Genomic DNA, 27,176 nt, shown 5'->3' with positions numbered 1-27,176 from the left:
AAACCCGCGCCGATTCGGCGCGGGGGTCCCCCCCAGATCCAAACCAAGCCCTCATCCCAAGCATGCAGTCTGGCCCGGACAGGAATGGGGGCGGGGACGAGCGAGCGCCCCCCCCCTCCTGAGCCGTACCAGACCGCATGCCCTCAACATGGGGGAGTGTGTGCTGTGGGGGAGGGGGGCACTGCCCCCCCACCCCACAGCACTCTTGCCCCCATGTCGATAGGGACAAGAGCCTCTTCCCGACAACCCTTGCCATTGGTTGTCGGGGTATGCGGGCGGGGCTAATCGGAATCTGCGAGCTCCCTTTAATAAGGGGGCCCCCAGATGCCGGACCCCCACCCTATGTGAATGAGTATGGGGTACATCGTACCTCTACCCATTCACATGGGGGAAATGTAAAGTAAAATAAAACACCACACACAATAAAATATTTTATTAATCTGCTCCGGAGCCCCCCCTTTCTTCTTTAGCTCTCTTAGAAGGGGGGGTTTCTTCTCTCCCGATCTTCTGCCGGGACCCTGGGCTTCGGTGATTTCTGCCGGGGGAGGGCGCCATCCCTCGGTCCTCTCCGGAGCCTTCCGCCGGATGCCCCCACCCCATTTAAGCTCTTTTTCATTAGGGAGGGGCATCCGGACTTCGGGGTCTTCTGCCGGGGGATGGCGCCTATCCCCCGGTCTTTCCGGTGCCTTCCGCCAGGGTTCCGGTCTTCCTGGTCTTCTGCCGGGGGTGCGCCAACTCCCCGGTCTTTTCTCTGCTCCCTCTTCTGCCTGGCTCCCCCGCGGAGCCAGGGCTTTCTTCCGTCTTCTTTCTTCTCTCTTCCTTCTTCTGCCTGTCTCCTCCGGGAGCACAGGGCTTGTCTGCGCTGTCTTCTCCCTTCTCTTCCATTGGATGTTGACACGACGAGGTTCCGCGCTGACATGCCGTGTCAGCGGCGGGCATGGACTTATATAGGGCAATGCCACCATGTGACCTCAACCCATGTGACATCACATTCCCTGGGCATGATGGGAATGTGATGTCACATGGGTTGAGGTCACATGGTGGCATTGCCCTATATAAGTCCATGCCCACTGCTCAGACGGCATTCCAGCGCCGGACCTCGTCGTGTCAACATCGAATGGAAGAGAAGGGAGAAGACAGCGGAGACAAGCCCTGTGCTCCGCGGAGGAGACAGGCAGAAGCGGAAGGCATCGCAGAAGCCCGGAGAGTGGCGCCCTCCGGCGGAAGACACCGTACAAGCCCGGGACCCTCCCCCAAAGGCAGGAGCCTCCCTGGTGAAGGGGGTCCCGGTGAATTACGTCGCTGAAGACGGGGGTGGGGTGCCAGTGCACCCCTCCCCCGCAGAAACCGTCGTGGAAGCCCGGGACCCTCCCCCAAAGGCAGGAGCCTCCCTGGTGAAGGGGGTCCCGGTGAATTACGTCGCTGAAGACGGGGGTGGGGTGCCAGTGCCCCCCCCCCGCAGAAACCGTCGTGGAAGCCCGGGACCCTCCCCCAAAGGCAGGAGCCTCCCTGGTGAAGGGGGTCCCGGTGAATTACGTCGCTGAAGACGGGGGTGGGGTGCCAGTGCACCCCCCCCCGCAGAAACCGTCGTGGAAGCCCGGGACCCTCCCCCAAAGGCAGGAGCCTCCCTGGTGAAGGGGGTCCCGGTGAATTACGTCGCTGAAGACGGGGGTGGGGTGCCAGTGCACCCCCCCCCGCAGAAACCGTCGTAGTAGCCCGGGACCCTCCCCCAAAGGCAGGAGCCTCACTGGTGAAGGGGGTTCCGGCAGAAGATGGCGAAGCCCGGGGCCTAATGGGGTGGTGGTGGGGGGCCCCCCGGCAGAAGACCCCCGGCTGACTAATAAATTAATTTATTCATGTGTGGTGTATTATTTTTTTCCATTTTTTTCCCCAGGTGAATGGGTAGGGGTACAATGTACCCCCATACTCATTCACATAGGGTGGGGGGCCGGAATCTGGGGACCCCTTTATTAAAGGGGTCTCTCAGATTCTGATAAGCCCTCCGCCCGCATACCCCGACAACCAACGGCCAGGGTTGTCGGGAAGAGGCTCTTGTCCCTATCGACATGGGGACAAGAGTGCTTTGGGTTGGGGGGGCAGTGCCCCCCTCCCCCACAGCACACACTCCCCCATGTTGAGGGCATGTGGTCTGGTATGGCTCAGGAGGGAGGGGGGCGCTCGCTCGTCCCCACCCCCATTCCTGTCTGACCAGACTGCGTGCCTGGGATAATGGCTTGGTTTGGATCTTGGGGGGGGGGGACCCCACGCTATTTTTTTTGCGCGGGTTTAACCCCTTATGTTCCAGACCAAGCCTAAGAGCCTGGTATGCACCTGGAGGGAACCCACCTTATTTTTTTTTCGGGGGTCTGGAGTTCCCCTTCATGAACAGCGATCTGTCATTTACACATGTCAGTCCCCCCCCCCCTACAGTTAGAACACACCCAGGGAACATATTTAACCCCTCCCTCGCACCTAGTGTTAACCCCTTCCCTGCCAGTGGCATTTTTTGAGTAAGCAATGCATTTTTTACAGCACTGATCGCTAGAAAAATGCCAATGGTTCCAAAAAAGTGTTCGATGTGTCCGCCATAATGTCGCAGTACCGATAAAAATCGCTGATCGCCCCAATAACTAGTTAAAACAACAAAAAAAAAAAATTTGTAGACGCTATAACTTTTGCAAAAACCAAACACTAAACGCTATTTGCGATTTTTTGGAACCAAAAAGATGTAGAATACGTATCGGCCTAAACTGAGGGTTTTTTTAGTTTTTTCAATATATATTTTTGGGGATATTTATTATAGCAAAAAGTAAAAATAATTTTTACATATGTGGGCGGGACTTACGCAAGTCCCGCCCACATATATAAACATCGTTCAAACCACACATGTGAGGTATTGACGCGTGCGTTAGAGCGAGAGCAATACTTTTACCACTAGACCTTCTTTGTAACTATAAACTGGTAACCTGGAAAAAAAAGAAAAAGGTCGCCTATGGGGATATTCACGGAATTCATTTTGGCCCCATTGCAGGAGTGTTTCCAATAGTAAAGCGTGACATGTAAGGTATCTATTTACTCAGTGTAACATCATCTTTCACATTATCCCCAAAAATTGGGCTCACTTTTGTGTTTTGTTAATTTTTAACCACTTGAGCCCGGACCATATTTCTGGTCAATGACCGGGCAAGTTTTTGTGATTCGGCACGGCGTCGCTTTAACTGACAATTGCGCAGTCGTGCGACGTGGCTCCCAAACAAAATTGGCAACCTTTTTTTTCACACAAATAGATTATTAAATGTGCGTGTTTACTTCTGTCTTTAACACCTCCCCTTCAGGCTGGAAAGCATCAGATCAGGGGAAACAAAAAAAAAAAAGCTCTCATTCCATTGCAGCTTGGTTCCTACATGTGTGATGAACTGAGCATGCTCAAACACTTAGAAAAAAATTATCCTTTCTTTTTAAAAGGTGAAAAACACTCATTGGATGCTCATAGAGCGTGGTTTGGATTAATTGCAGGTGTGCCCAATTACAAGCTCACCCAAACTAGAGACTGCAATTTGTTCATGTGATTTCAATTGCTTCATTACTAGCACTGTTATAAAAAGCTTGGATCGATCATTCCTCAGCTGCCCTCAGAAGGGGCAGGCTGGCAGAAATGCTGTTGCTAAACACAAATGTGGTTTGTTGCATGGGTTTTGTTTTATTTTGCCAATGGTTTTGGTTTATTTTTAAATGATGTTCACTTTGATGTATTTGTCTATGTGGCCTTATTTTATGAAAAATGTGTAAAGCTATGGTTAATTAGAATTTTGAAATGTATTTTTGTTTGTGTTTGTTTGTTTGTCTTTTTTTGCTTTCCTTGTTTTGTTGACCAATAAAAATTACTTTAAAATTGTTAAGTTTGTCTTTTGTTACTTTTTCATGCTACATATGTTGACAGCTGCAGCTGAACTAGGTTTGGGCCTAACAAATTATGTGTGATTTTTGTCTAAGCTTCTTTCCTGGTGTGTAATCATGAAATGTTTGCCATGTTTATTCTCCCTGACTTTAAAGACAAAAACTGGTAAGTATTTTATTTATTCTGCAGTGGTCCTCAGCCCTCAAGTACCCCCGACAGGACATGTTTTGGGGATTTCTCTTATCAAGAATTGCTGTCCAGACTATTTTAAAGCACATGTGCAAGATGAAGGAAAACCTGCAAACATGGCCTGTGGGGGGGGGGGGTTTGCTATTGGTGGACAGGCTTGACGTGCTGATTTACAGCACTGTGCTTAAATCTAGCGCAAGGCAATCCTATTCAAATTGTGGGTGTTTGAGGGAAGCCAAGTGAGTGTTAGAACCCCTGCTTTGTGTTTTTTTATTTTTGTGTTGAGCTTTGTGTCCCTTTTCTTAAAATTGGCTTCACTTCCTGTCACACAGCTGAACAGGAAGTGAGGTTAAAACCCTACCAGTGTCATTTCTTGGGGACACCGGTCAATCTAACTAGTGTCCCCATTAAGCAAATTGCACTCCAGCACTGCTGTGTACACCCCAAATCATGGGTCTTCAAACTACGGCCCTCCAGTTGTTCAGGAACTACAATTCCCATCATGCCTAGTCATGTCTGTGAATGTCAGTGCATTACAAGGCCTCATGGGATGTGTAGTTCTACAACAGCTGGAGGGCCGTAGTTTGAGGATCCCTGCCCCAAATGATTATTTAGTTTGGGGTTTAGTAAAGGCAAAGCCACTCTGCAGTACAAGCATAGTTGCTGAAAATCAGAGAGGAAGCACTGATGGTTTTAACATCCAATCCTGTAGAAGCAAAGTTGTTTTGTTTTCTTCCTTGCTTTGCACTTGTAGGAGTGGATTTGCCTTTAGTAAATGGACCCCAAAGTCCAAGATCCCTAATAATTTGGGGTGTACACAGCAAAATGCTAGAGTGCAATTTACATAATGGGAAACTATTTAGATTGATCTCTGTGTCCACAAGAAAATATATTAGTAAGGTTTTACCCTCACTTCCTGTTTGGCTATGTGACAGGAAGTGAATGAATTAGAAAGGGTGAAGACACCTCACAAATGTTGTCACTATCAGGGGTGCAGACATCCCCAAAAAAATGAGCAGATAATACTTATTTGCAAATTAATAATTTTTTAGTTAACATTGGGTGGGGTGCTCTAACACACACATTCCTACATATTAGCAACGCTCTATCCTGGCCTATTGGCATGGTTATATTTTCTTAGGGCTCTCAATAAAACTCTATGAAATTTGTGCTTAAACTAGAACCAGGGGCGGACTGACAACTCATGGGGCCCCTGGGCAATAGAAGATTATGGGGCCCCTCTGGCTTACAGATGACCACCACGCCAGGAGGTAGTGCAGAGGCGGGCAGCTAAAATCTTGGGATATTCACATTAAAAGCATGTCATTTTCGGACATATCAGGGACAGATCTAAAAAAAACACAGATTTTTACATACTGTCCCTGGTTTTACTGAGCCTGGCAACCCGGATGGGGCCCCCTAGTGGCATGGGGCCCTCGGGCAGTGCCCAAGTGACTCAATGGTCAGTCCGCCCCTGACAAGAACTATAATCAACAAGTTTTATTTTCTTTCATTTTGGATAGAGTGAGGGAGGGTTATAGGCCCTGTCAGTTTATTTTGTATTATCTGTGTCCAATTAGGGAGATTTGCCTTCACTTCCTGCCCCATAGCCAAACAGGAAGTGAGAGAAAAACTATGCAAATTAACCACTTCCCGCCCAGCCTATGGCCGATTTACGTCCGGGAAGTGGTTACACAATCCTGACAGGACGTCCTGCAGGATTTCATGCCGCACGCGCCTGTGGGGGCACGCAGCGCGGAGATCGGTGATGCGGGGTGTCAGTCTGACACCCTGCATCTCCGATCTCGGTAAAGAGTCTCTCACGGAGACGGAGACTCTTTACCACGTGATCAGCCGCGTCCAATCACGGCTGATCACGATGTAAACAGGAAGAGCCATCGATGGCTCTTCCTCACTCGCGTCTTACAGACGCGAGTATAGGAGAGCCGATCGGCGGCTCTCCTGACAGGGGGCGTTCGCGCTGATTGTTTATCAGCGCAGCCCCCCCTCGGATCACCACACTGGACGACCAGGGTGTGCAAAAACAAAAAAAATATAGAACAAAAAAACAAAAAGCATTAAAAAATAAGAAAAAAGATGCCAATCAGTGCCCACAAATGGGCACTGACTGGGAAAAGCAGTGCCACCCCACAGTGCCCATCCATGCACAGTGCCCACCTATCAGTGCCCACCTGTGCCACCCATAAGTATCCATCAGTGCCACCCATAAGTGCCGCCCATAAGTATCCATCAGTGCCACCCATAAGTGCCGCCCATCTGTGCCGCCCATGAGTGCCCATCAGTGCCGCCTATGAGTGCCCATCAGTGCCGCATAGCAGCGCCGCCAATCAATGCCACCTCATCTGTGCCGTCAGTACTACCTCATCGATGTCCATCAGTGCCATCTCATCGGTGCCCATCAGTGCCGCCATATCAGTGCCCGTAATTGAAAGAGAAAAACTTATTTACAAAAAAATTAACCTAAAAAAAGAAAAAGGTTTTTTTGTTTCAAAATTTGCAGTCTTTTTTTAGTTGTTGCGCAAAAAAAAAAACGCAGAGGTGATCAAATAACAACAAAAGAAAGCTCTATTTGTGGGGAAAAAAGGACGCCAATTTTGTTTGGGTACAGTGTTGTATGACCGCGCAATTGCCATTCAAAGTGCGACAGTGTTGAAAGCTGAAAATTGGCTTGGGCGGGAAGGTGCGTAAGTGCCTGGTATGGAAGTGGTTAAGGGAATCCAGTGCCCCCCCAGAACTAGTGTAAAACATTATAAAACTAAATAAAAATAAATAAGAAAACCCCCAAAAAAAATTTTAAAGCGCCCCGTCGCGACGAGCTCGCGCACAGAAGCAAACGCATACGCGAGTAGCGCCCGCATATGAAAACAATATTCAAACCACACAAGTGAGGTATCGCCGCGATCGTTAGAGTGAGAGCAATAATTCTAGCCCTAGACCTACTCTGCAACTCAAAAAATGCAACCTGTAGAATTTTTTAAACGTCGCCTATCGAGTTTTTTAAAGGGTAAAAGTTTGACGCCATGCCACGAGCGGGCGCAATTTTTAAGCGTGACATGTTGGGTATCATTTTACTCGGCGTAACATTATCTTTCACAATATAGAAAAAAATTGGGCAAAATGTATTGTTGTCTTATTTTTTAATTCAAAAAAGTGATTTTTATCCAAAAAAAGTGCGCTTGTAAGACCGCTGCGCAAATACGGTGTGACAAAAAGTATTGCAATGACTGCCATTTTATTCCCTAGGATGTCTGTTAAAAAAAAATATATAATGTTTGGGGGTTCTGATTAATTTTCTAGCCAAAAAATTGTGATTTTCACATGAAGGAGAGAAGTGCCAGAATTAACCCGGTGGGCAAGTGGTTAAAGTACTCATGGCTATAAAGAATAGAGTCATTGCTCATTAAAAAAAAAAAAAAAAAAAGGGGGTCCCTCCAAATTAAATTACCAGGCCCTTCAGGTCTGGAATGGATATTAAGGGGAACCCCGCCGTAAAAACCCAAAAACAAAAAGACGTGCGGTTCCCGGCAAATATCCATTCCAGACCCTTCAGGTCTGGTGTGGATTTTAAGGGGAACTCCACCCCAAATTGAAAAAAAAAATGGCGTGTAGTCCCCCTAAAAATCCACACCAGACCCTTATCCGAGCACGTTGACCTGGCCGGCCGCAGAAAAGAGGGGGGGACAGAGTGCGGCCCCCCCCCTCTCCTGAACCGCACCAGGCCACATGCCCTCAACATGGGGAGGATGTCCCCATGTTGATGGGGACAAGGGTCTCATCCCCACAACCCTTGCCCGGTGGTTGTGGGGGTATGCGGGCGGGGGGCTTATCAGAATCTGGAAGACCCCTTTAACAAAGGGGACCCCCAGATCCTGGCCCCCCCCCTGTGTGAAATGGTAATGGGGTACATTGTACCTCTACCATTTCACCCCAAAAAAAATGTCAAAGTGTTAAAAATGACAGTAGCCGGTTTTTGACAAATCTTTTAATAAAATCTTCTTTTCTTCTTTCCTTCGAGTTTCTTCCGCTGCTTCTTTCTTCTCGTCAACATCTTGCCCGACGTGTTCTTCTATCTTCTCCGTCCGTCCTTCCGCCTTCTGGTCCCGCATCTTGCCCGTTGTCTTCTCCGTCCGCCTCCTCGTCCGCATCTTGGGTCTTCTGCGGTCTTCTTCTCGGTCCGCCGCCTTCTCGTCCCCTGCGTTTGAATTTGATTTGGCCGCCGTTTTCCCGCTCCTGGGACCCGCCCCCCTCTGACGCCACAAGTAAACTCCTTAGAAGGTCATGTGCGTCAGAGGGGGGCGGGGTCGCAGAGCGTCACACAGCGGGGGAATTCAATTTCAATCGCGCCGCCCGGAGAAGAAGTTCCCGCCGTGTCACACTCATGTGACCCCGCCCCCCTCTGACGCACATGACCTTCTAAGGAGTTTACTTGTGGCGTCAGAGGGGGGCGGGTCCCAGGAGCGGGAAAACGGCGGCCAAATCAAATTCAAACGCAGGGGACGAGAAGGCGGCGGACCGAGAAGAAGACCGCAGAAGACCCAAGATGCGGACGAGGAGGCGGACGGAGAAGACAACGGGCAAGATGCGGGACCAGAAGGCGGAAGGACGGACGGAGAAGATAGAAGAACACGTCGGGCAAGATGTTGACGAGAAGAAAGAAGCAGCGGAAGAAACTCGAAGGAAAGAAGAAAAGAAGATTTTATTAAAAGATTTGTCAAAAACCGGCTACTGTCATTTTTAACACTTTGACATTTTTTTGGGGTGAAATGGTAGAGGTACAATGTACCCCATTACCATTTCACACAGGGGGGGGGTCAGGATCTGGGGGTCCCCTTTGTTAAAGGGGTCTTCCAGATTCTGATAAACCTCCCGCCCGCATACCCCCACAACCACCGGGCAAGGGTTGTGGGGATGAGACCCTTGTCCCCATCAACATGGGGACATCCTCCCCATGTTGAGGGCATGTGGCCTGGTGCGGTTCAGGAGAGGGGGGGGGCCGCACTCTGTCCCCCCCTCTTTTCTGCGGCCGGCCAGGTCAACGTGCTCGGATAAGGGTCTGGTGTGGATTTTTAGGGGGACTCCACGCCATTTTTTTTTTCAATTTGGGGTGGAGTTCCCCTTAAAATCCACACCAGACCTGAAGGGTCTGGAATGGATATTTGCCGGGAACCGCACATCTTTTTTTTTTTTGGTTTTTACGGCGGGGTTCCCCTTAATATCCATTCCAGACCTGAAGGGCCTGGTAATTTAATTTGGGGGAACCCCTACACATTTTTTTGTTTGTTTTATGAATGAATCCCTTTAGAATTGTCAGAGCCGACAATTCATTATAGCCGCGTGTGAATTTTTAAATGACTTTTTTCCTTCTGAATGTCACTTTGTGCAGGGGGAGTTCTAAGTGCGGGAAAAATGCGCTATTTCACATGCTGACATTACACCCCCCCTAGGTACGAAATTTAAAGGAATATTTCACTTTTATTGTTTCACTTTAAGAATTATTAATTTCACTGCTCCCGAAAAAACGGCCGTTTTAAAAAATAAAAAAAGCATTGATACATGTTCCCTGGGGCAGGACTGAGGTCCCCAAACACTTTTTAGGACAAAACTTGCAGATTAGCCTTTAAAATGAACACTTTTGATTTCTCCCATAGACTTCTATAGGGAGTTCGGCGCGGCTTTACATATTAGTTTCAATGCGCCGGCTGCTACGCTGGTTCATGCGCCGAATTAAGCCTCCACCCGGAGTACTAATTAATGCATGAACCAGCGCAGCGCACATAGCTTAGTAAATCAGGCCCAATGTGTTTTATCCCTATATAGCATTCCCTACACTATACAGGTTACAATAAATGTTGTGTTATAAGACATTATCATACCTGCTTGCTCCATTTTCAGTTCTTTCTATGTCTTCATCAATAGTTCTTACAGACAGTCTATGCAGCAGTGGGTAGGATGTTTGTGAGGTGACAATAGCAGCCATTTTTAATCACAGCCAAATGGTCTCCACAGTGTAGGTAATGGCTGTAAAAAGATATAATAATATTAATAATAATAATAATAATAATAATAATAATAATAATAATAATAATAATAAAGTATTACAATTTTTTTTGGAGACATATAAACCATGTAATTAAAAAACAACAAATTGACTGTCTTTGTGTAACTCTTTGTAATCCTTGCCAATGTGGTGCAATAACTTTTTAAAAGAGAAGCATTTTTATTTTGGAATCATACTTATCTAGGTGTCCCTCACTGGCTCTAAGACTGAGAATTGAGTGATCAAACACGGCTGATCACTCAGTTCTCAGTGCTCCTTGAGCAGAGAGCTGGTAAATGTCAGTCACCACTGTCTGCTCTCCCCCCCCCCACGCTCACTGGAGCACTGGGCTGCGGAGGGGGGCAGGAGTGGCTGGCCCAGACCCTCAGCGGCTTGCCGATCCAGCTCCTGGATGGATCCTTGGTGGATCTCATGTAGTCACGATCTTTCCCCAGCTTTAACCGGCTCTGTGACGTCAGCCGACAGCGGGTTTAAGCCTGCTGTCAGCCGAAAACAGGTCACAGGAGTGCAGTTCATTCAGGAGAAGTACAGCTAATTAAACCTTAAATAAAGTGCTCCTTCACATGTGCTTTGGTCTCTTCAGAGAGCCTTTGACAGACAGTGAGGAGGCATTGTATCTCTGCCTGCTTTAACCCTTTGTTTGCCACATTAGCACTGCATGCGGTTGCCGGGTGCTTGCAGAACTTCATAATTCACTTAAATGGGTCGCATCCTGGGGGCAACAGGAGGTACGATTCCTGTTGTGGCTGCAAAGCAAAGCATGTCTCAAAAGCATGGCTCAGCTGAGGGGTTTTACCGACCCTCCAACCACTAGTGCAAACAAGCTCCTATTGTGTTTTTATAAAAGAATACTGTGGATTATTCTTTTATTTATCTCATGATACTGGGCTTTTGTAGTATGTAGTACATTCCCCACCTCATAAGATTTTTTTTTTTTTTTTTTAACAAGTAGAAGGATTGATTTTTTTTGTATTGAATAGATTTGTGCAGGTTAGAGCACCTGGCAGGCATTTATTGCTATTTGTCTCCCTGCTAAGCAGATCCACTTTCTCTATTCGTCCTGGCGTTCATTGTCACCAGGACAAAACGTGATGGGAAATATAAAAGTTGTTGCCAGAACAGCCATTAAGGGTGAATCTCCCAATGGGCACGCAGAAAAACACACCGGGTTTTAGTCATTCGCTACTCTATCTAAAACAATAAAAAAAATGTTGGCTTGGGATAGAGTATAACTCTGCCATTTTTTAAAAACTGAATCAATTAATTAATCAATGGCAGCATGGGAAAACTACGAGCTTCCCACGTTCTGTGAATGTCAATAAAATGTATTTTGTTCTGTGCAGACTAAAGGAAATCTCGATCCATGAACTATAATTCTGAATGAGAGGAGTATTAACACACAATATTTAAGTAGATTTTTTGTATGTTTTATTTCACTTGTGGAACGTGGGTGGGGGAATTATATTTTATTTCCAGTAAAGCATTTTCTAATGTAAGGGGTCCTTTCCTTCACCAATTCATAGGGATTAGCCCCACTGAGTAGAGAAGTCCCACATAAAGCACCTTACCTCTAGGAGTCCTGCACCTCCTTCTGTATGGCAGAGATGCAAAAGGGCCAATGCACATTTAATCCCAATATGGTGTTGTTTGAATGACAGCCTAATTCTAATGTCATGCAGACTTATATTAAAATATCATAAGACCTGCCCTTCACACTTGTTGGCCTTTTACCTGCAGGATACCCAACCTTATGCCTGTCAGGCCATGCCGGAATTGCTAAGGAGAAATCAGAAACTACTTTTCTTGATTAAAAATGTATCAATAAAGTCTAGCACTACTAGACAAAAGGACCGAATGTAATACTGTGAATTAGGTGATAACATTGGAGGAAACATATGCAGTTGGAAAAGTTATTAATGCTTTACATATTACCTTTTGGTTGAATTATGTGGTGTTATTGGGCACTATAGCAGGTGACACTACCATTGACAATTCATAAAATGCATCAAGCCATTGATTTCTCATTTCTACACCAAACAATTCTTTCTAGCATTCATTTATTCGACAATCACAAAACACAGAATATGGAATGAAAATGTACAAACTAAATAATGTTCAATTCATTTTCTACCGTAACTTTGTCATTTATTTAATGTTCTCAGCCCTTCATGGTACATTTACCAGATTTATACGACTCAGACTTATTCCTGGACTACAAGCAGCCAAGAGACTGGAGGCAGCTGTGTTAAACCATAAGCTAACACAATTCATTACATAAATTACAAGCTGCTTTTTTTTCTGTAAAAGAGGTTTCAACTGAGTCCAAGGATAAATAGCCAAATGTTTTACAAACCAAAGAAATTATATATATCATACAAGTAATATTTAAAGCACAATAAACAGATTTTCTATCCAGTAAACCCAGCTAAGAAAATGTTATCATTTTAATTGCCACCTTAAAAAAAACAAATGGTAAAGCAGAACTTCACCACTACAGGGAACCACCACTCCCCCCCCCCCCCAGTCCTCAACTTTTGTATACATTCTTTTGAGGGAAGAGAGCCAAAACCTGGTTTTGACCGGTACCTGCTCCCACTTCCACCCAGATCACCCTAGTCAATCCGAGCAGAAGTTTGACTTCCCTCCCTCCCGCCTGCAGTCTCTTGAGACACATCACAGGTCCCGGGAGGCTGTGGGACTATTCACAAGGTGCAGCGCGGCTCATGCATGCACAGTGAGAATCCAGCTGTGAAGCTGCAAAGAGTCATATCAAACAAAACCAGAGAAATTTCCAAGCTCAACTTACCGACCAGCCTGCAACAGGTCAATTCGGTTGCTCGCAGGCTGGTCAGTGAGTTGAGCTTGGAAATTTCTCTGGTTTTGTTTGATACGCATTGCCCTTCCAGTGCTTCCAGCTCCTTGCTGCATAGGCCAGTTATAGGTGGGGGGCAGTGGCCATTTGTTTGTATTGCAGACGCTGTCACTGTCAAGGCACTGACTGTGATTATTTTAAAGGGGGGGTTCCTTGATTGCCCTCAATGTTAACCCCTTCCCAGCCAGTGTCATTGATACTGTTACAGTGCATATTTTTAGCACTGATCACTGTATTGGTGTTACTGGAGATGTCAGTGGCAGTTAGTCAGTCCCCCCCCCCCGTGTCAGTTAATGTCAGATTGCCTGCCGCACTATCGCATTCCCACTATAAGTTGCTAATTGTCGCTATTAGTAGTATAATAAGTAAATACAAATTTCAGTATCTTTACCATAGTTTGTAAATGCTATAACTTTTACACAAACCTATCAGCATTTATTGTTGTCTGTGCCCCCGTTAAGGAGATTCACCCTCTCTATTTGCCCTGTTGTCATTGAAAGTAAATAAAATACCACATTTTGAGTTGTCCCCAGAAAAGTTCTAGAGGGCGAATCTTACAATGGGGACATGCATTCTGTTTGTAGGGATTTCCTTTCCCTTCCTGTTTGGCAATGGGACATGAAGTGAAAGGAAATCTCTGCAATGGGACACAGATGGTAAAAAAAATCTAACAGAAGTTATCACCCTTCCTTGCTCTATCCAAAATAAAAATAAAAATGTTTTGCCTATATCTCTACTTAAAGGTTTGTTACAAAGTTGCATGATTAAAAATATTCTAGATACTATTAGGGTTACTGAGACTACAGATGACAATGTTAAAATGATCCACAATAATATCCTGCAGTATTAGTGTTATTAGTGTTGTAAAGTAGATGCCTCATTTTTTTTTACATTTTAAGGGCCCTTTCACACCAGCGGACGAACGGTCCGCTTTTCATAAGTCTGTTTACGGACTTACAATGGTTCCCTATGGGATTCACGGCCGTTAGTGGATGGAGCATCCGCTAACGTCCGTAATCACCCGCCTCAGTCAGGATCCGGTTTTTCAGATGGAAGAAAACCCTATTTTTCTTCCGTCTGACCGATCGGATTGGATGAATACGGACAGACGGTCCGTATTCATCCGATTCCCCATAGGGGAGAGCGGAGGAGAGACAGGGCGGTCTCTGCACTGTGTGCGGGGCCCGCCCTGTCCGCCGACAGCTCAGCGGGGATTAACGGAGGAATCCTCGCTGAGCCAAACAGGCTAACGGAGCGGATCAATACGGATCCGCTCCATGTGAAAGAGCCCTAACAGGAGAGGCTTCTTTAAAACAGCATTAACCACAGACAATATCCACCTAGGATAAACCAGGTGATTGCAGGAGCGTACCAATGCCTTAAGCCTGGTTCACACCTATGCATTTTTTTGTGCATTTTCAGCTTTGCAGAAACACACTACAGTCCATTTAACATGGTTTCCTATGGGTCATGTTCACATCTGTGCATTTTATGGAAAGGGCCAGGGACTTTTTTCTGGTTTTTGGTTCCATAGACTTCAATGGATAAAAAAAGTATATTGAAAAACGCTAAATGCACCTGGAATATGCAAACTGCAACCTGCATAGGTGTGAATCAGGCCTGAGGCCGGAATCACACTAGTGCGGTGCGAATTTCAGCTCTCTTATCTCTGCAGAGAGATAAGAGAAGTGTTCTGCAGATTAGCAACGTTTTAGATGCGAATTTGGAGACCTGGGAGAAGTTCCAGGTGAGAGGAGAGTGGGGGAGAATTGTATTGAGCTGAATGAGAGAAATTCCTGCAGAGAACTGAACACATGTGCGAATTAGATGCGTACCCATAGAAGATAATGGGACTGAATTTGCACCTGACCCGCACCGCAAGACATAAAAACCGCATGCGGTTTGGAGGCAATACGCAGTGCGGATGCATCGCACATATGTGAACCAGCCTCATTGAAAACAATGGGCCAAATTCTCAAAAGAGATACGCAGACTTAACTCCATTTTTCTAAATTTACACGGCGCGTATATTTGCGCACGATCGTCAAAACGACTTAAGCAAAGATTTCCGTATTTTCAGCCGTACTTAAATTAGTTACACCTGCGCATTCCCGGGCGCAAATTACGCTAGGCTCGCCGCTGTTTTTGATAGGCAAAGATGCAAATGAGGGAGTTAGGGCGATTCTCAGAATTAAGTGTGTGTGCCGTATTTTCCGCCCTGTGCGCACCTGTTAGTTTTTCTGACTAAATTTCCACATTATAAAACCAGCCCTAATTTTACACATGCTGTGGAAGGGTTTGCTGAAGGTAGTGACTAGAGGTTAGAGCTCTAGTTGTGAAGGTTTTTGTTTAAAAATGCCAGGACCAGCGATGATTTTGACGGCACTTGCTGCCTTACAGGCACAAAGGAGGAGGAGGAGGGCACAGAGGAGGAGGATGAGGGCACAGGCGTGTGTTTATCGGCCACGGCGTGATATTTGGCAAATGCCAGCTTATGAGGTGATTGGCAACTACCGATTTGATAGGGAGGCCATCCTGGAGATCACCCAACTCCTTCATGAGGATCTAATCGCCCCAACCCTACGTTCCCATGCCCTGACACCTCTTGAAAAAGTGATGGCAACCCTCCATTTTTTAGCGAGTGGCTCATTCCAGCGAGCATCTGGAGGTGTGGCTGGGATGGTGCAGTCAACCATGAGCAAATGTCTACATCAGGTGGTCCCTGCCATACTGCGGCGCATGAGCAACCAGTTTGTCATGCCCACCCAGGAGGACCAGCGTGTGCAAGCAATGACAGACTTTTACAATATTGCTGGCTTTCCTAAGACCATCGGGGCGATTGACTGCACCCATGTGGCACTACAGCCCCCCCATGATACTGAACACCTGTTCAGAAACAGGAAAGGCTGGCATTCGATCAATGTCCAGGTGATCGTAGATGCACATGGCCTCATCTGGCACGTTTGTGCCAAGTTTCCCGGCTCGTGCCATGATAGTTACATCCTAAGGCAGACCAAGATCTACAGAGACTTTGAGATGAACGTGTATGGAGACAGCTGGCTGATTGGTGAGTGACATTGGTGTCAGGTATGCCCCCCCCCATGATGCAGACATCACAAGGGGCACATGCATGACTAATATCCTCCTGTCTTTTCCCTTACAGGTGACTCAGGATATGCCTTGGGACCCCACCTGATGACCCCCTTTAGGAACCCCCAAACACCCGGAGAACGAAAATTCAATGAGGTGCACATCCAGACCCGGGCTATAGTAGAGCGGACTTTTGGCCTGCTAAAGTCAAGATTCAGATGCCTTGACAAGACTGGGGGTACACTATTGTATTCCCCAGACTTTGTATGCCAAATTATTGGGGCATGTTGCATACTGCACAATTTTGCTTTAAGAAGGGGCATGCATGTGGAGATATGTCCTGACCTAACCCCCCACCCAGGCAATCCCCCCCCCCCAAACCCCTCTACCCGGTCTGCTGAGGGCCAGGCAATCAGGAGACAACTGTCTGAAGGCATCTTTGGCCAGTAAATGGATCCTAATTATATTTTTGTTTTTGCTTTGCCCAGAACAAATCACAGAGATTATGTGACCTTTAAATCTTTACTTTGCAAAATAAATGCACATTACTTATATGCCAATGAGAATGTTTTTTTTTTAGTTACAAAACGCACATTAATTATCTCACAATGAGAATGCATGAATGCACGTCACTGTGGTCCCTAGCACAGACACATCACATGCACATCGAATTGGATTAGATCCAAGTACCCCCCCTTTGGTACTTGGGAGCAGTAACGCCCCGCCACGGCTCCAATTATGTCACTGTGCATTCATACACCATTCAGGAACCTAGGATGACTTCTCCCTGGTCCTGGGGATCCCTACTCCACCAAAACTGAGGGTGACACCCTTATGTTTTCAGGAATGCCACCCCCCCACATTCACACATCATTCACACACATAAACCAAATCATAAGTACAGTGTAAAAAAAAAAAAAAATTCAAAAAAAAAAGTACCCCTGCAAATTAGGGATGTTGCCGAGTGCTCCTTCTGGGCTGCCCACGGGCACGGGCACGGTCACGGCCACGGGGACGGCCACGGCCGACTGGGGGATCTTCACGGGGGGGGGGGTCTGTGCAGGGGAGGGAGTATTTTCAGAGGGGGGGACTGTGCAGGGGAGGGAGTATTTTCAGGGGGGGGGACTGTACAGGGGAGGGAGTATTTTCAGGGGGGGGGACTGTACAGGGGAGGAAGCAGCCTCCCCTGGTGTTTGTCCTCCTGCTGGCCTTCCCTCCAAGGCAACGGCTATCCTTGTCAGACAGGAAGTAATGTCAGCCGTATTCGCCTGCACAGCCCGGGTATTGGCCTGCACAGCCTGGGTGAGGGCAGTCACCTCCTGGGCCACACCTGTTGTGGCGTTCCTCAGGTCCCACAAACAGGTGATGACCCCCACGGAGTTGGTGGCCACGTCACCCAGTGACTCCCTCATTGCACCCAGGCTGCGCTCCACCTTGCTCATTGTTTTTTGTATTGCAGACAGACTGCGGGTCTGCCGGACATTGTCCCTCAACAGACTGACCGGCAGACGCACCAACCCCTCCCTGTTTTCAGGGGTCGGCATCCTACTTGCCCCTGAGGCTTGTGGCCTTGGAGGAGGAGTTGGAGTGAGCCATGGGTGCTGCTGCATGTTGGAGGAGGGTTGGAAGGGGCGACCCATGATGGTGGCCTGACTGCTGGGCGCCTGTGGGGTTCCCTCAGGGGATGATTCAAAGGTCATATCTTGGCCCATCATTATTTCCTGCCCAATCAGAATATTGTCATCTTCCTCCCCCTCATCCTCCTCCCACTCAACATCCAAATTAGGGGAGTTGTGGGCACTCCCCTCCCATGGCGAATCCTGCCCTTCTTGGGACTCTGCATGAGCCTGTCTTGGGGGTGGTGCAGCAGCCTGCCCTGATGGGCCTGCAACCTCCTGACCTGATGGCCCAGCCACCTCCTGGGCTGATGGGGCTGCCACCTCCTGGGCTGATGGGGCTGCCACCTCCTGGGCTGATGGGGCTGCCACCTCCTGGGCTGATGGGGCTGCCACCTCCTGGGCTGATGGGGCTGCCACCTCCTGGCCATCTGGGGAGGACACAAAACAATCACAGGTTGTTGGATCCACACACTTGGCACATCTTCCCTTCCCCCACCCACACATGCTAATCACCAGATAGAAATTCCAAAAAATTACCTGTCCTCATAAGAGGATCATTGTCAAAGCCAGGCAGGCCCACCACCTGCTGTGGGTGGAAACACTGGGCCACTGCCCATTCCTCCTCACTCATCCTGACTGGGCAGGGTCCCCCTCCTCCAGTGCCCCTGGTATGGGCATGCAGCGTTGCCAGCTTGTTCCGGGACACGCTCCTCAAGTCATTTTTTTTTTTTTTAACTCCAGCGATGGTCCTGGTCTCCCCCCCCCCCGCCGCATTGATCCGATCGGTGATCTTTTGAAGGATCTCCTTCCTCCTGGCCGGGGTGGTGGTGTGGCTCTCAGGGCCATGGAGAAATCGCCCAAATTTAATGACGCCCTGAGCAAGTATATGCTTCTCTGCCAGGGTAAAATTAAGCTTCCTGCGCTTGGGAGCCATGACAGACAACACCCAGCAACAGGGAACTCACCCAAAAAACAAACAACAATACACACACACAACAAAGAAAATACAAACAAGCAAAAATAAAAAATATACAGACAGCTACTATTAATTCGAAAACAAACAGGCAAAAAAGGAAAACAAAAAATATAAACACAACCAAAAAAAAACACTTATCAAAAACAAACACGCAAACAATCAAAACAAAGAACAAATTATCAAAAACAAACACCAACTATACCCTCCAACTCCACAAACACTTTTCTCACAAACCAATCTTACCAACAAACACTGACAAACGTTCAAAGCAGAAGCAACTTGCTTTAGGAAGGGAACACAGGGAAATACTTTTACAATTGAAGTGTGTTTGACTGGGGCTATTTAGACACAGGGCGATCTTCAAACTAAGTACGCTTGGCCTTTTACCTATCTCACTGATTGCGCTGACCAAAGTTCTGCACATGCGCAGTGAGGTCCAGATTCGTGCGCGCATGCGCAGTACGGCCGGCACTTCATTTGCATGGGGTCACGGCTCATTACAATGAAGCACGCCCACTTCATTCCCACTTGCCATAACCACGCCTTACGCATTGAAACTTAAGTTAAGGATGGCGCAGTTTTGTGCGCAAATGCACTGAGAATACGGTACTTACGACACCAACTTAGGGCGCCGTAACTTAAATGACATAAGTTAGATAATCCTAAATTTACACATGTTTTTGAGAATTTGGCCCAATGTATTTTTAAATGTCCTGCGAATTAGATGCGGGTTAAACAGCACTCAATTCGCATAGGTGTGAACCTGGCCTAAAGGCAGTAAAAAAGTACTGTTGGAGAGTGTAGCAGGTCTGACCACTGCAACTCTGGTTGCATGAAGACACAGGAGTGACAGAAATGCACAAGGGAAGCTCACCGGTGCACTTGGAGACACAGAGGTGCACAGGAGACATGGAAGCACAACAAGGTGTGCTAGAGGCAGAGTGGGGCATGCTGGCGGCATAGGGGTTTTCTGAAGACATGAAGGTGTTCAGAGAAGCTCTGGAGGCACAAGGACTGGAGAGAACACTAGGACTTGGGAGGTATGAAGAGGGACAGAAACTCAAATAAGACTGTGGCTAGCGACATGTTAATAAAACACTGCTGCTGTCTCTTGATTGGCCAAGGAACCGTCTAAGAGACCAGCCACTTGATCCTAGGTAGGAGAGGTGAGGGTTACATGCGGTTTCCTGGAAAAGGAACACTGAACAGTTAGGAAAATATTCTGAAACAAAATAAATAAAAATTCTACATAAATTACCATTTTTCAACTTTTTTTAAATTCTTTGTTGCCTCTTTGCAGCCACTTTCTGTCTACATGCATGCGCGTTAGTAATGCCAGCGTGTCATTTCTAAAGGCGGATTTCATGGCCGGTATAATGAGTGTTGAATTAACCACTTAACCTCCCTGGCGGTAAACCCGAGCGTGACTCGGGGTTGATTTTTTATGCTAGGATCGGTAACCCCGAGTCACACTCGGGCTGGACGTGCAGAGTGTGCAGCGGCGTGGCTTACCTTCTCGCTGGATCCACAGGCAAGTTACTCACCTTGTCCCTGGATCCTGCGATGCCACCCCGCTGTGTGAGCGAGCGGGACCTCCTCGCTCGATTCACAGTCTCCGTGTGCCGCCGATCTCCGTTCCCTGCGACGTTACGACGCACGGGAGCGGAGAACGGCGCCAAATTAAAAAAAGTAAACAAACACTTTACATACAGTATACTGTAATCTTATAGATTACAGTACTGTATGTAAAAAATACACACCCCCTTGTCCCTAGTGGTCTGTCCAGTGCCCTACATGTACTTTTATATAATAAAAAATGTCATTTCTGCCTAAAAACTGTAGATTGTCCAAAAGTGTCCCTTTATTTCAAAAATGGTTTTAGATCAGCTAGAAAACAGCGATAATAAATTATAATCACTTGCAGAATTGTGCGATAGCGATTTGCGGGGAAATTCGTCATAAAAAAAAAAAAATTATGACAGCGACAATTCTGCAACTGAGAAAATTTCAGTGATTTTGAGTTGATTACATTATTGAATAATTTTTATTTTAATTATATTATTACTTGCTATAATTATTTATTATATTATAATTTAAAATTTTGTTTTTAAAAAAATGTCATACCCGGGATGCCTATTAGATTCTTGTTTGGTCAGATTTAAGTGAGTTATTCCTAAAAATTACAGACCTACAGTATAAAACGCCAAATTTCCTTGCAAATAATTGTACCGCTTTCAGCATGTTTTTTCAGACAGAATCATACCACCAGGGAGGTTAAAGCGGTGTTAAATCCAAAAGCAAACATTTGTTGTATTGCAGCTTACCAATTCTTATGCCTAGTACACGCAATCATTTTTCCCTTCGGGAAAACTGCCGTGTTTTCCTTTGGCCGGGAAAACCGGACGTGTGTATGCTCCTTAGCATTTTTTTCCGACAGGAAAACTGTGGTTTAAAAAATGAGAACATGTTCTCTTTTTTCTCGCCGCGGGTCGCTGCGTTTTTTCCCCCGCAGTTTTCCTATGGGAAACACTGCGAGGAAGCATACACACGGCCGGTTTTCCCGACCAAAGTTTTCCTGTCGGGAAAACCGGCCGTGTGTACAGGGGAAAAGGGACCGAGCCGGTTCCCGGTTTTGCCCACGATTTTCCTGGCGCTCTTTTGACCGTGGGGAAAAACGATCATGTGTACTAGGCATAAGATGTGATGGCTGCACTAGCTTTCCTTTTTAGGCTTTCTGTCCTTTATTTTCACCCGGTGATCTAGTCAGTACGTCTGTTGATTTTTAACAGAACAAGCTGTCCTGCAGATGTAGCAGTTACAGGGATGAGACAAACCATTTAACACTGACAGGGATGCTTAAAATGATCAGCTTTTATTTATTCATGTAAAATGTTTTTCCCAAAAGGAAAAAAAAAACAGCTTGCTGTAACTGCTTAAAAATGGTAAGCTGGAGTTTGACTTTATTTTGTCAGTGTATCCAAATCTGCTAGTACATCTAACATTCCCCTCCCCCAAACTGATAATGCTGCTTTCCAAAGGTGTCCCTGTTGCTCCTTTATCCAGAGGGGGCACTCTAATACAGGAGGTGTGTTACTGGCCTGATCACCAGGAGAAAACAGAGGGGAAAAAGAAAATGAATGCAACCACCACATCTAATGATTAACTTCAATAGCTACGCCGCCGTAACTTACCTGGCTTTGGTTTGAATCCAGAAAGAATTTGCGCCGTAAGTTACGGCGGCGTAGTGTATTTCTTGTGGCGTAAGGGCGCGGAATTCAAATGCGGGGGCGTGTTTCATTTAAATGAAGCGCGTCCCCGCAGCGAACAAACTGCGCATGCCCCGTTCATCAAAACTCCCAGGGTGCATTGCTCCAAATGACGTCGCAAGGACGTCATTGTTTTCGTCGTGAACGTAAATGGCGTCCACCCCCATTCACGGACGACTTACACAAACGACGTAAATTTTTCAAAATTATACGCGGGAACGACGGCCATACTCAACATTGAGTACGCCAACAGATTGCAGCTTTAACTATACGCCGGAAAAAGCCAAAAGAAAACGACGTAAAAGAATGCAACGGCCGCTCCTACGTTCGTGGATCGTCGGAAAAAGCTAATTTGCATACTCGACGCGGATTACGACGTGAACGCCACCCAGCGGCCGCAGGAAAATTGCATCTTAGATCCGACGGCGTACTAAGGCGTACGCCTGTCGGATCTAACACAGATGCCGTCGGATCTTGTTTGGTGGTTACCAAAACAAAGATACGATGCGCAAAATTTGAAATGCCCCTATATTTTTAGTTTTGGTTTAATACCACTTTAATGTCTTTATCGGATGCCTGTGTGACAAGGTGACAACACAGTAGCATATTTGGGAGACATTTACAGAGAAATGTTACCTTATGACAGGAAGTACCGGAACAACCAGGTATTATTTACGAAAGCTGCAGATTTAAAAAAAAAAAAAAAATACTGAAAATGTTTTTTTAAATGACCTTAACTTTTTAAACTTTTATTCGATTTTGTTGCTTGGGTTTACATATACTCTCACCGGCCACTTTATTAGGTACCCCTTTGCTAGTACCTGGACTTACACTTGAGCATTGGCATCTTCGTGTAATCTTGTAGCTTTTTTGTACATTTTTCAGGTATTTTCAGGCTTGCTTATTTTTTTAGCCAATAGAAAGCTAGTTACTAGGAGAAGGCTTTATGTGCTTTTTAGCTACACCTATTGATGTATTGCGCCAAGAGCATATAATTATGTCCCAAAAAGCTCCTGGACCTTTTTTGAATGCTAGAAAGGAAAGTAGAAAAATACATTTTATAAAATGGTCTGTACTCTCCATGTCTGGCCCACATAGTCCGATCCTTGGGTTTTACCCCTGTCTTTTCTAGTTTACATATTATGGATGATTGGCAATGAGTGTAATTTTCATTTCTGAATGTTGAGCTTAGATGTGAATGGGCACAATACAATAACACCAAAATTTGTTGTCAGACATTGAAGCACTTCTGGAAACATGCTTCAAATCACTTAGGGGTGACTGGGGGTTTAGTATCACAAAGGAGGATGATGATAATCTAATACTAACCTAATACAATTAATTACTAAGTGATTTTAATGCAAAGGCACATACTATGGCCCGGATTGACAAAGCACTTGCGCCGACGTATCTCAAGATACGCCGATGTAAGTACAAATGTGCGCCGTCGTATCTATGCGCCGACCCACATACTAAGATACGCCTAAAAATAGGCTTCCTACGACCGACGTAACTTGCCTACGCCGTCGTATCGTGGGTGCATATTTACGCTGGGCGCATTTGCCGCTCCCATTGATTTTCTATGCACATATGCAAATGAGGGAGATACGCCGATTCACGAACGTACTTGCGCCCGGCGCATAATATACGCGGTTTGCGTAAGTCGTACGTCCGGCGTAAAGTTATTCCCCATATATGAGGCGCAACCCATGCAAAGGTATGAACCAGGGAACACAAGCCGTCATATATTTTGTCATTTATGTTGTACGTGAATATGACTAGGCGTAGGTTACGTTCACATCGTAGGCAGTGATCCGTCGTATCTTAGGGAGTAGTTCCGACGTGATTGTGAGAATGCGCACTGGATGCGTCCACGGGACGGCACATGCGCCGTTCGTTATTCATATCTTTATGGCGCTCGGCCCATCGTTTGCATGGGGTCACACCTCATTTGCAGGGCTCACACCCACTTCCACCTACGACGACTTACGCCCAAGAAACCCAGCGCAGATTTGGTGGCAAGTGCTTTGTGAATTTGGTGCTTGCCTCTCTGCGCTGCGTCAGCGTAGCGTAAAGAAGATACGCTACGGCGGCATTAATGTGCGCCGATGTATGTGAATCCGGGCCTATATTAATATTCAACATCATACAGGAGCACCGGCACTATATCTGTTGTTTCTTTCTTCCTGAAACCCAGGGCCGCCATCAGGAATTATGGGGCCCCTTACACAGCTTCAGGCATGGGCCCTCCTGGAGCAGAGAACCAGGGGGGGGGGGGTTGCTTCCGCCTAAAATGGAGAAGCGGGGGTGGGGGCTGCCGCGAATTGAGAAGCGGGGGGGCCCCTTTACAAAAAAAGTAAATAAATAAAGAAACATATATATAAAAAAGGGGGGTTGCCATCCGGGCCCCTGGGGACCTCAGGGCCCCTTACAGGTGTACTGCCTGTACCCCCCTGATGGCGGCCCTGCTGAAACCTAATTAAAAGTGGAATAAATCAGCTCTATTCTGATCTATTTATATCCAGATAATAGACAGTGCATGACATCAACTTTTATCTGGAGCAGCTGTGAACAACAGCATTTTCTTTGGCTGATCAACCATAGTGGATATTCTTATAGGCTATTCCCCCTCCCGTCACCATCCGGTGCTTCTCTGGGCTCTCCAGTGCCATAGGGGACACAGAGAAAGAATTGTCCGGCGCCGGATGACGACCATAGAGATTTCCGATGACCATATGGTCACCATTCATCTCTATGACTTTCGGAGACCCGGGCGCAATGTTATGACGTCACGCCCGGGCCCTGGATGTAAACAAAGCTGCGATCGCGGCTAGTAAGCATGAGATCGGTGAATTTTTTTTCTTGATCTCATGCTTTACAGCCTGGAGGAGAGATGTGACATGGGGACAGGGCTGGACTGAGACCAAAATTTGGCCCTGGACTTCATCCAGACCGGCCCACTTGCAAACAAGCACAAAAACAATATATAAACTATAAGCAATTGTGCAAAAAAAATTACATAAGGCCCCTTTCACACGGGGCGGATCAGTACACTGTGCAGGGACCGCCCTGTCTTTTCTCCGTTCTCCCCTATGGGGGGATCGGATGAACACGGACCGTATGTCCGTGTTCACCCGATCTGATCCGCCAGATGGATGGGAAAGTAGGTTTTTCCTCTGTCACACTTTGGCGGATCTGAGCGGGTCGGATGTCAGCGGGCATGTCACCGCTGACATCCACGGCTCCATAGAGGAGCACGGAGTGCCCGTTCATGGGCCACCTAAAAAACTGGCAGGCAGACCTGAACGGGCCGCCCATGTGAAAGATCCCTAAGGAGTCCTCACTCACCTCTTTTATTACCTCACTTATTCTCCTCTGTATTTTCCTCATCCTTCTCACATCACTGCATGAAGTGGGGGAGCGAGCTGCGCAGCCATTACTTTGACAGGCTGTCACTGAAACCGGCCCAATGAGCCATCGGCCCACCGGGAAACTCCCTGTAGTCCCTATGGCCAGTACATGCCTGCATGGGGAGAGAGGCCAAGCCGCCCGCTCTGTGTCAATAGGCACAAGCAGGGTGGCTCGAGAGCGAGGATGCACGGGTGCCCCCATGGAAAGCAGCTTATCATGGGGGTACCCACCAAAGAGGAGGGGCCTGGAGCTCTAGCAGGGTACCCCAGAGGAAGAGGATTGGGGCTGCTCTGTACAAAAACATTGCACAGAGCAGGTAAGCATAGACATGTTTGTTATTTTAATAAAGTTTTAATAACATTTTAACGCATAAAAATGTAATAATCATCCATCATCTAGTAAAAAATATCAGCACTGAGGAAACAATGTGCTCAAGGTTATCAATGAACAAGTTATTGTCAGGCATGATTTATTCTCTCAACAAGTCAGTTGCTGTAACAATTCCACACAGTAATAAGCACCGTTTACACTCTGACAGCTGAGGGTTAAAGACCTTGATCCAGCTCTTCCGTTCTTCCCTGCTGAAAAAGGCAAAGCAAAGGAAAATCCAGCAGGTACCTAATTCATATTCACAGATGATCTATTGATGTAAAAAAAAAGAAAAACCTGCAATAAACCATTTATTTCCTTCACAATGAATTCCTCGTTTATGGAAAGATGAAGTGCCTGTATGGCAGCGCTGTCACCACGGCCTCATGCGTGTCACTGCCTTTGCTTGTGTGTATGTAAACAAAAAGTGATTGTAATTGTAAAATAGGCTGTGAGGACTCTGCTTCATATAACCAGCTAGAAGGTTTGTACCCTGATTACAGTTCACATCAGTGTAAGCCTTGCTGATCCAGGTCAATGTCTTCTGAAATGGTGCTTCCATTCCCCTACCAATCTATGTTCTGTACGCTATTTCCTTTATATATATATTTTCCTCCTGCATTCCCCTACCAATCTATGCTGTGTACGCTATTTCCATTATATATATATATTCTCCTCCTGCATTCCCCTACCAATCTATTCTCTGTACGCTATTTCCATTATATATATATATTCCTCCTGCATTCCCCTACTTGGTTATGCATCAGGAATAAATAAAATCTCATCATAGCCTGATATTTATTTCAGTTATTTATATTTTTTATATTTAAAGCATGATATTGTCAATATAGCCTATATATATATATATATATATATATATATATATATATATATATATATATATATATATATATATATATATATATATATATTTAATATTTATCTATTTATTGAAAGCATGTTCAGATATTGTATTAGTTTGTAAACTTAAAAAAAATCTCTCTCTCTCTCTCGCTCGCTCTATATATATATATATATATATATATATATAGTATATTATATTCTCTCTCTCTATATATATAGTATATTATATTCTCTCTCTCTATATATATATATATATATATATATATACAGTATATTATATTCTCTCTCTATATATATATATATATATACAGTATATTATATTCTCTCTCTCTATATATATATAGTATATTATATTCTCTCTCTCTATATATATAGTATATTATATTCTCTCTCTCTCTATATATATATATATATATATATACAGTATATTATATTCTCTCTCTCTATATATATATAGTATATTATATTCTCTCTCTCTATATATATATATATACAGTATATTATATTCTCTCTCTCTATATATATACAGTATATTATATTCTC

The 27,176-nt window shown here is 45.9% G+C and overlaps 1 protein-coding gene across 2 annotated transcripts in view; it reads right to left on the bottom strand.

Moving 5' to 3' along the window:
* The window catches only part of CNGA3 (cyclic nucleotide gated channel subunit alpha 3), an 83,933-nt gene that overhangs the window by 54,100 nt on the left and 2,657 nt on the right, over positions 1-27,176 (bottom strand). For both annotated transcript variants that reach the window (XM_040336328.1, XM_040336329.1), the window contains exon 2: positions 9,982-10,126. In XM_040336328.1, the coding sequence (XP_040192262.1) occupies positions 9,982-10,085 (104 nt within the window). In that variant the 5' untranslated portion in view covers positions 10,086-10,126. The remainder of the gene's footprint in view (positions 1-9,981; positions 10,127-27,176) is intronic.

This window comes from Rana temporaria, chromosome 2 (genome assembly GCF_905171775.1).
Source record: "Rana temporaria chromosome 2, aRanTem1.1, whole genome shotgun sequence".
In the NCBI taxonomy this organism is placed as follows: domain Eukaryota; kingdom Metazoa; phylum Chordata; class Amphibia; order Anura; family Ranidae; genus Rana; species Rana temporaria.
This window is presented reverse-complemented; position numbering and strand designations above follow the sequence as displayed.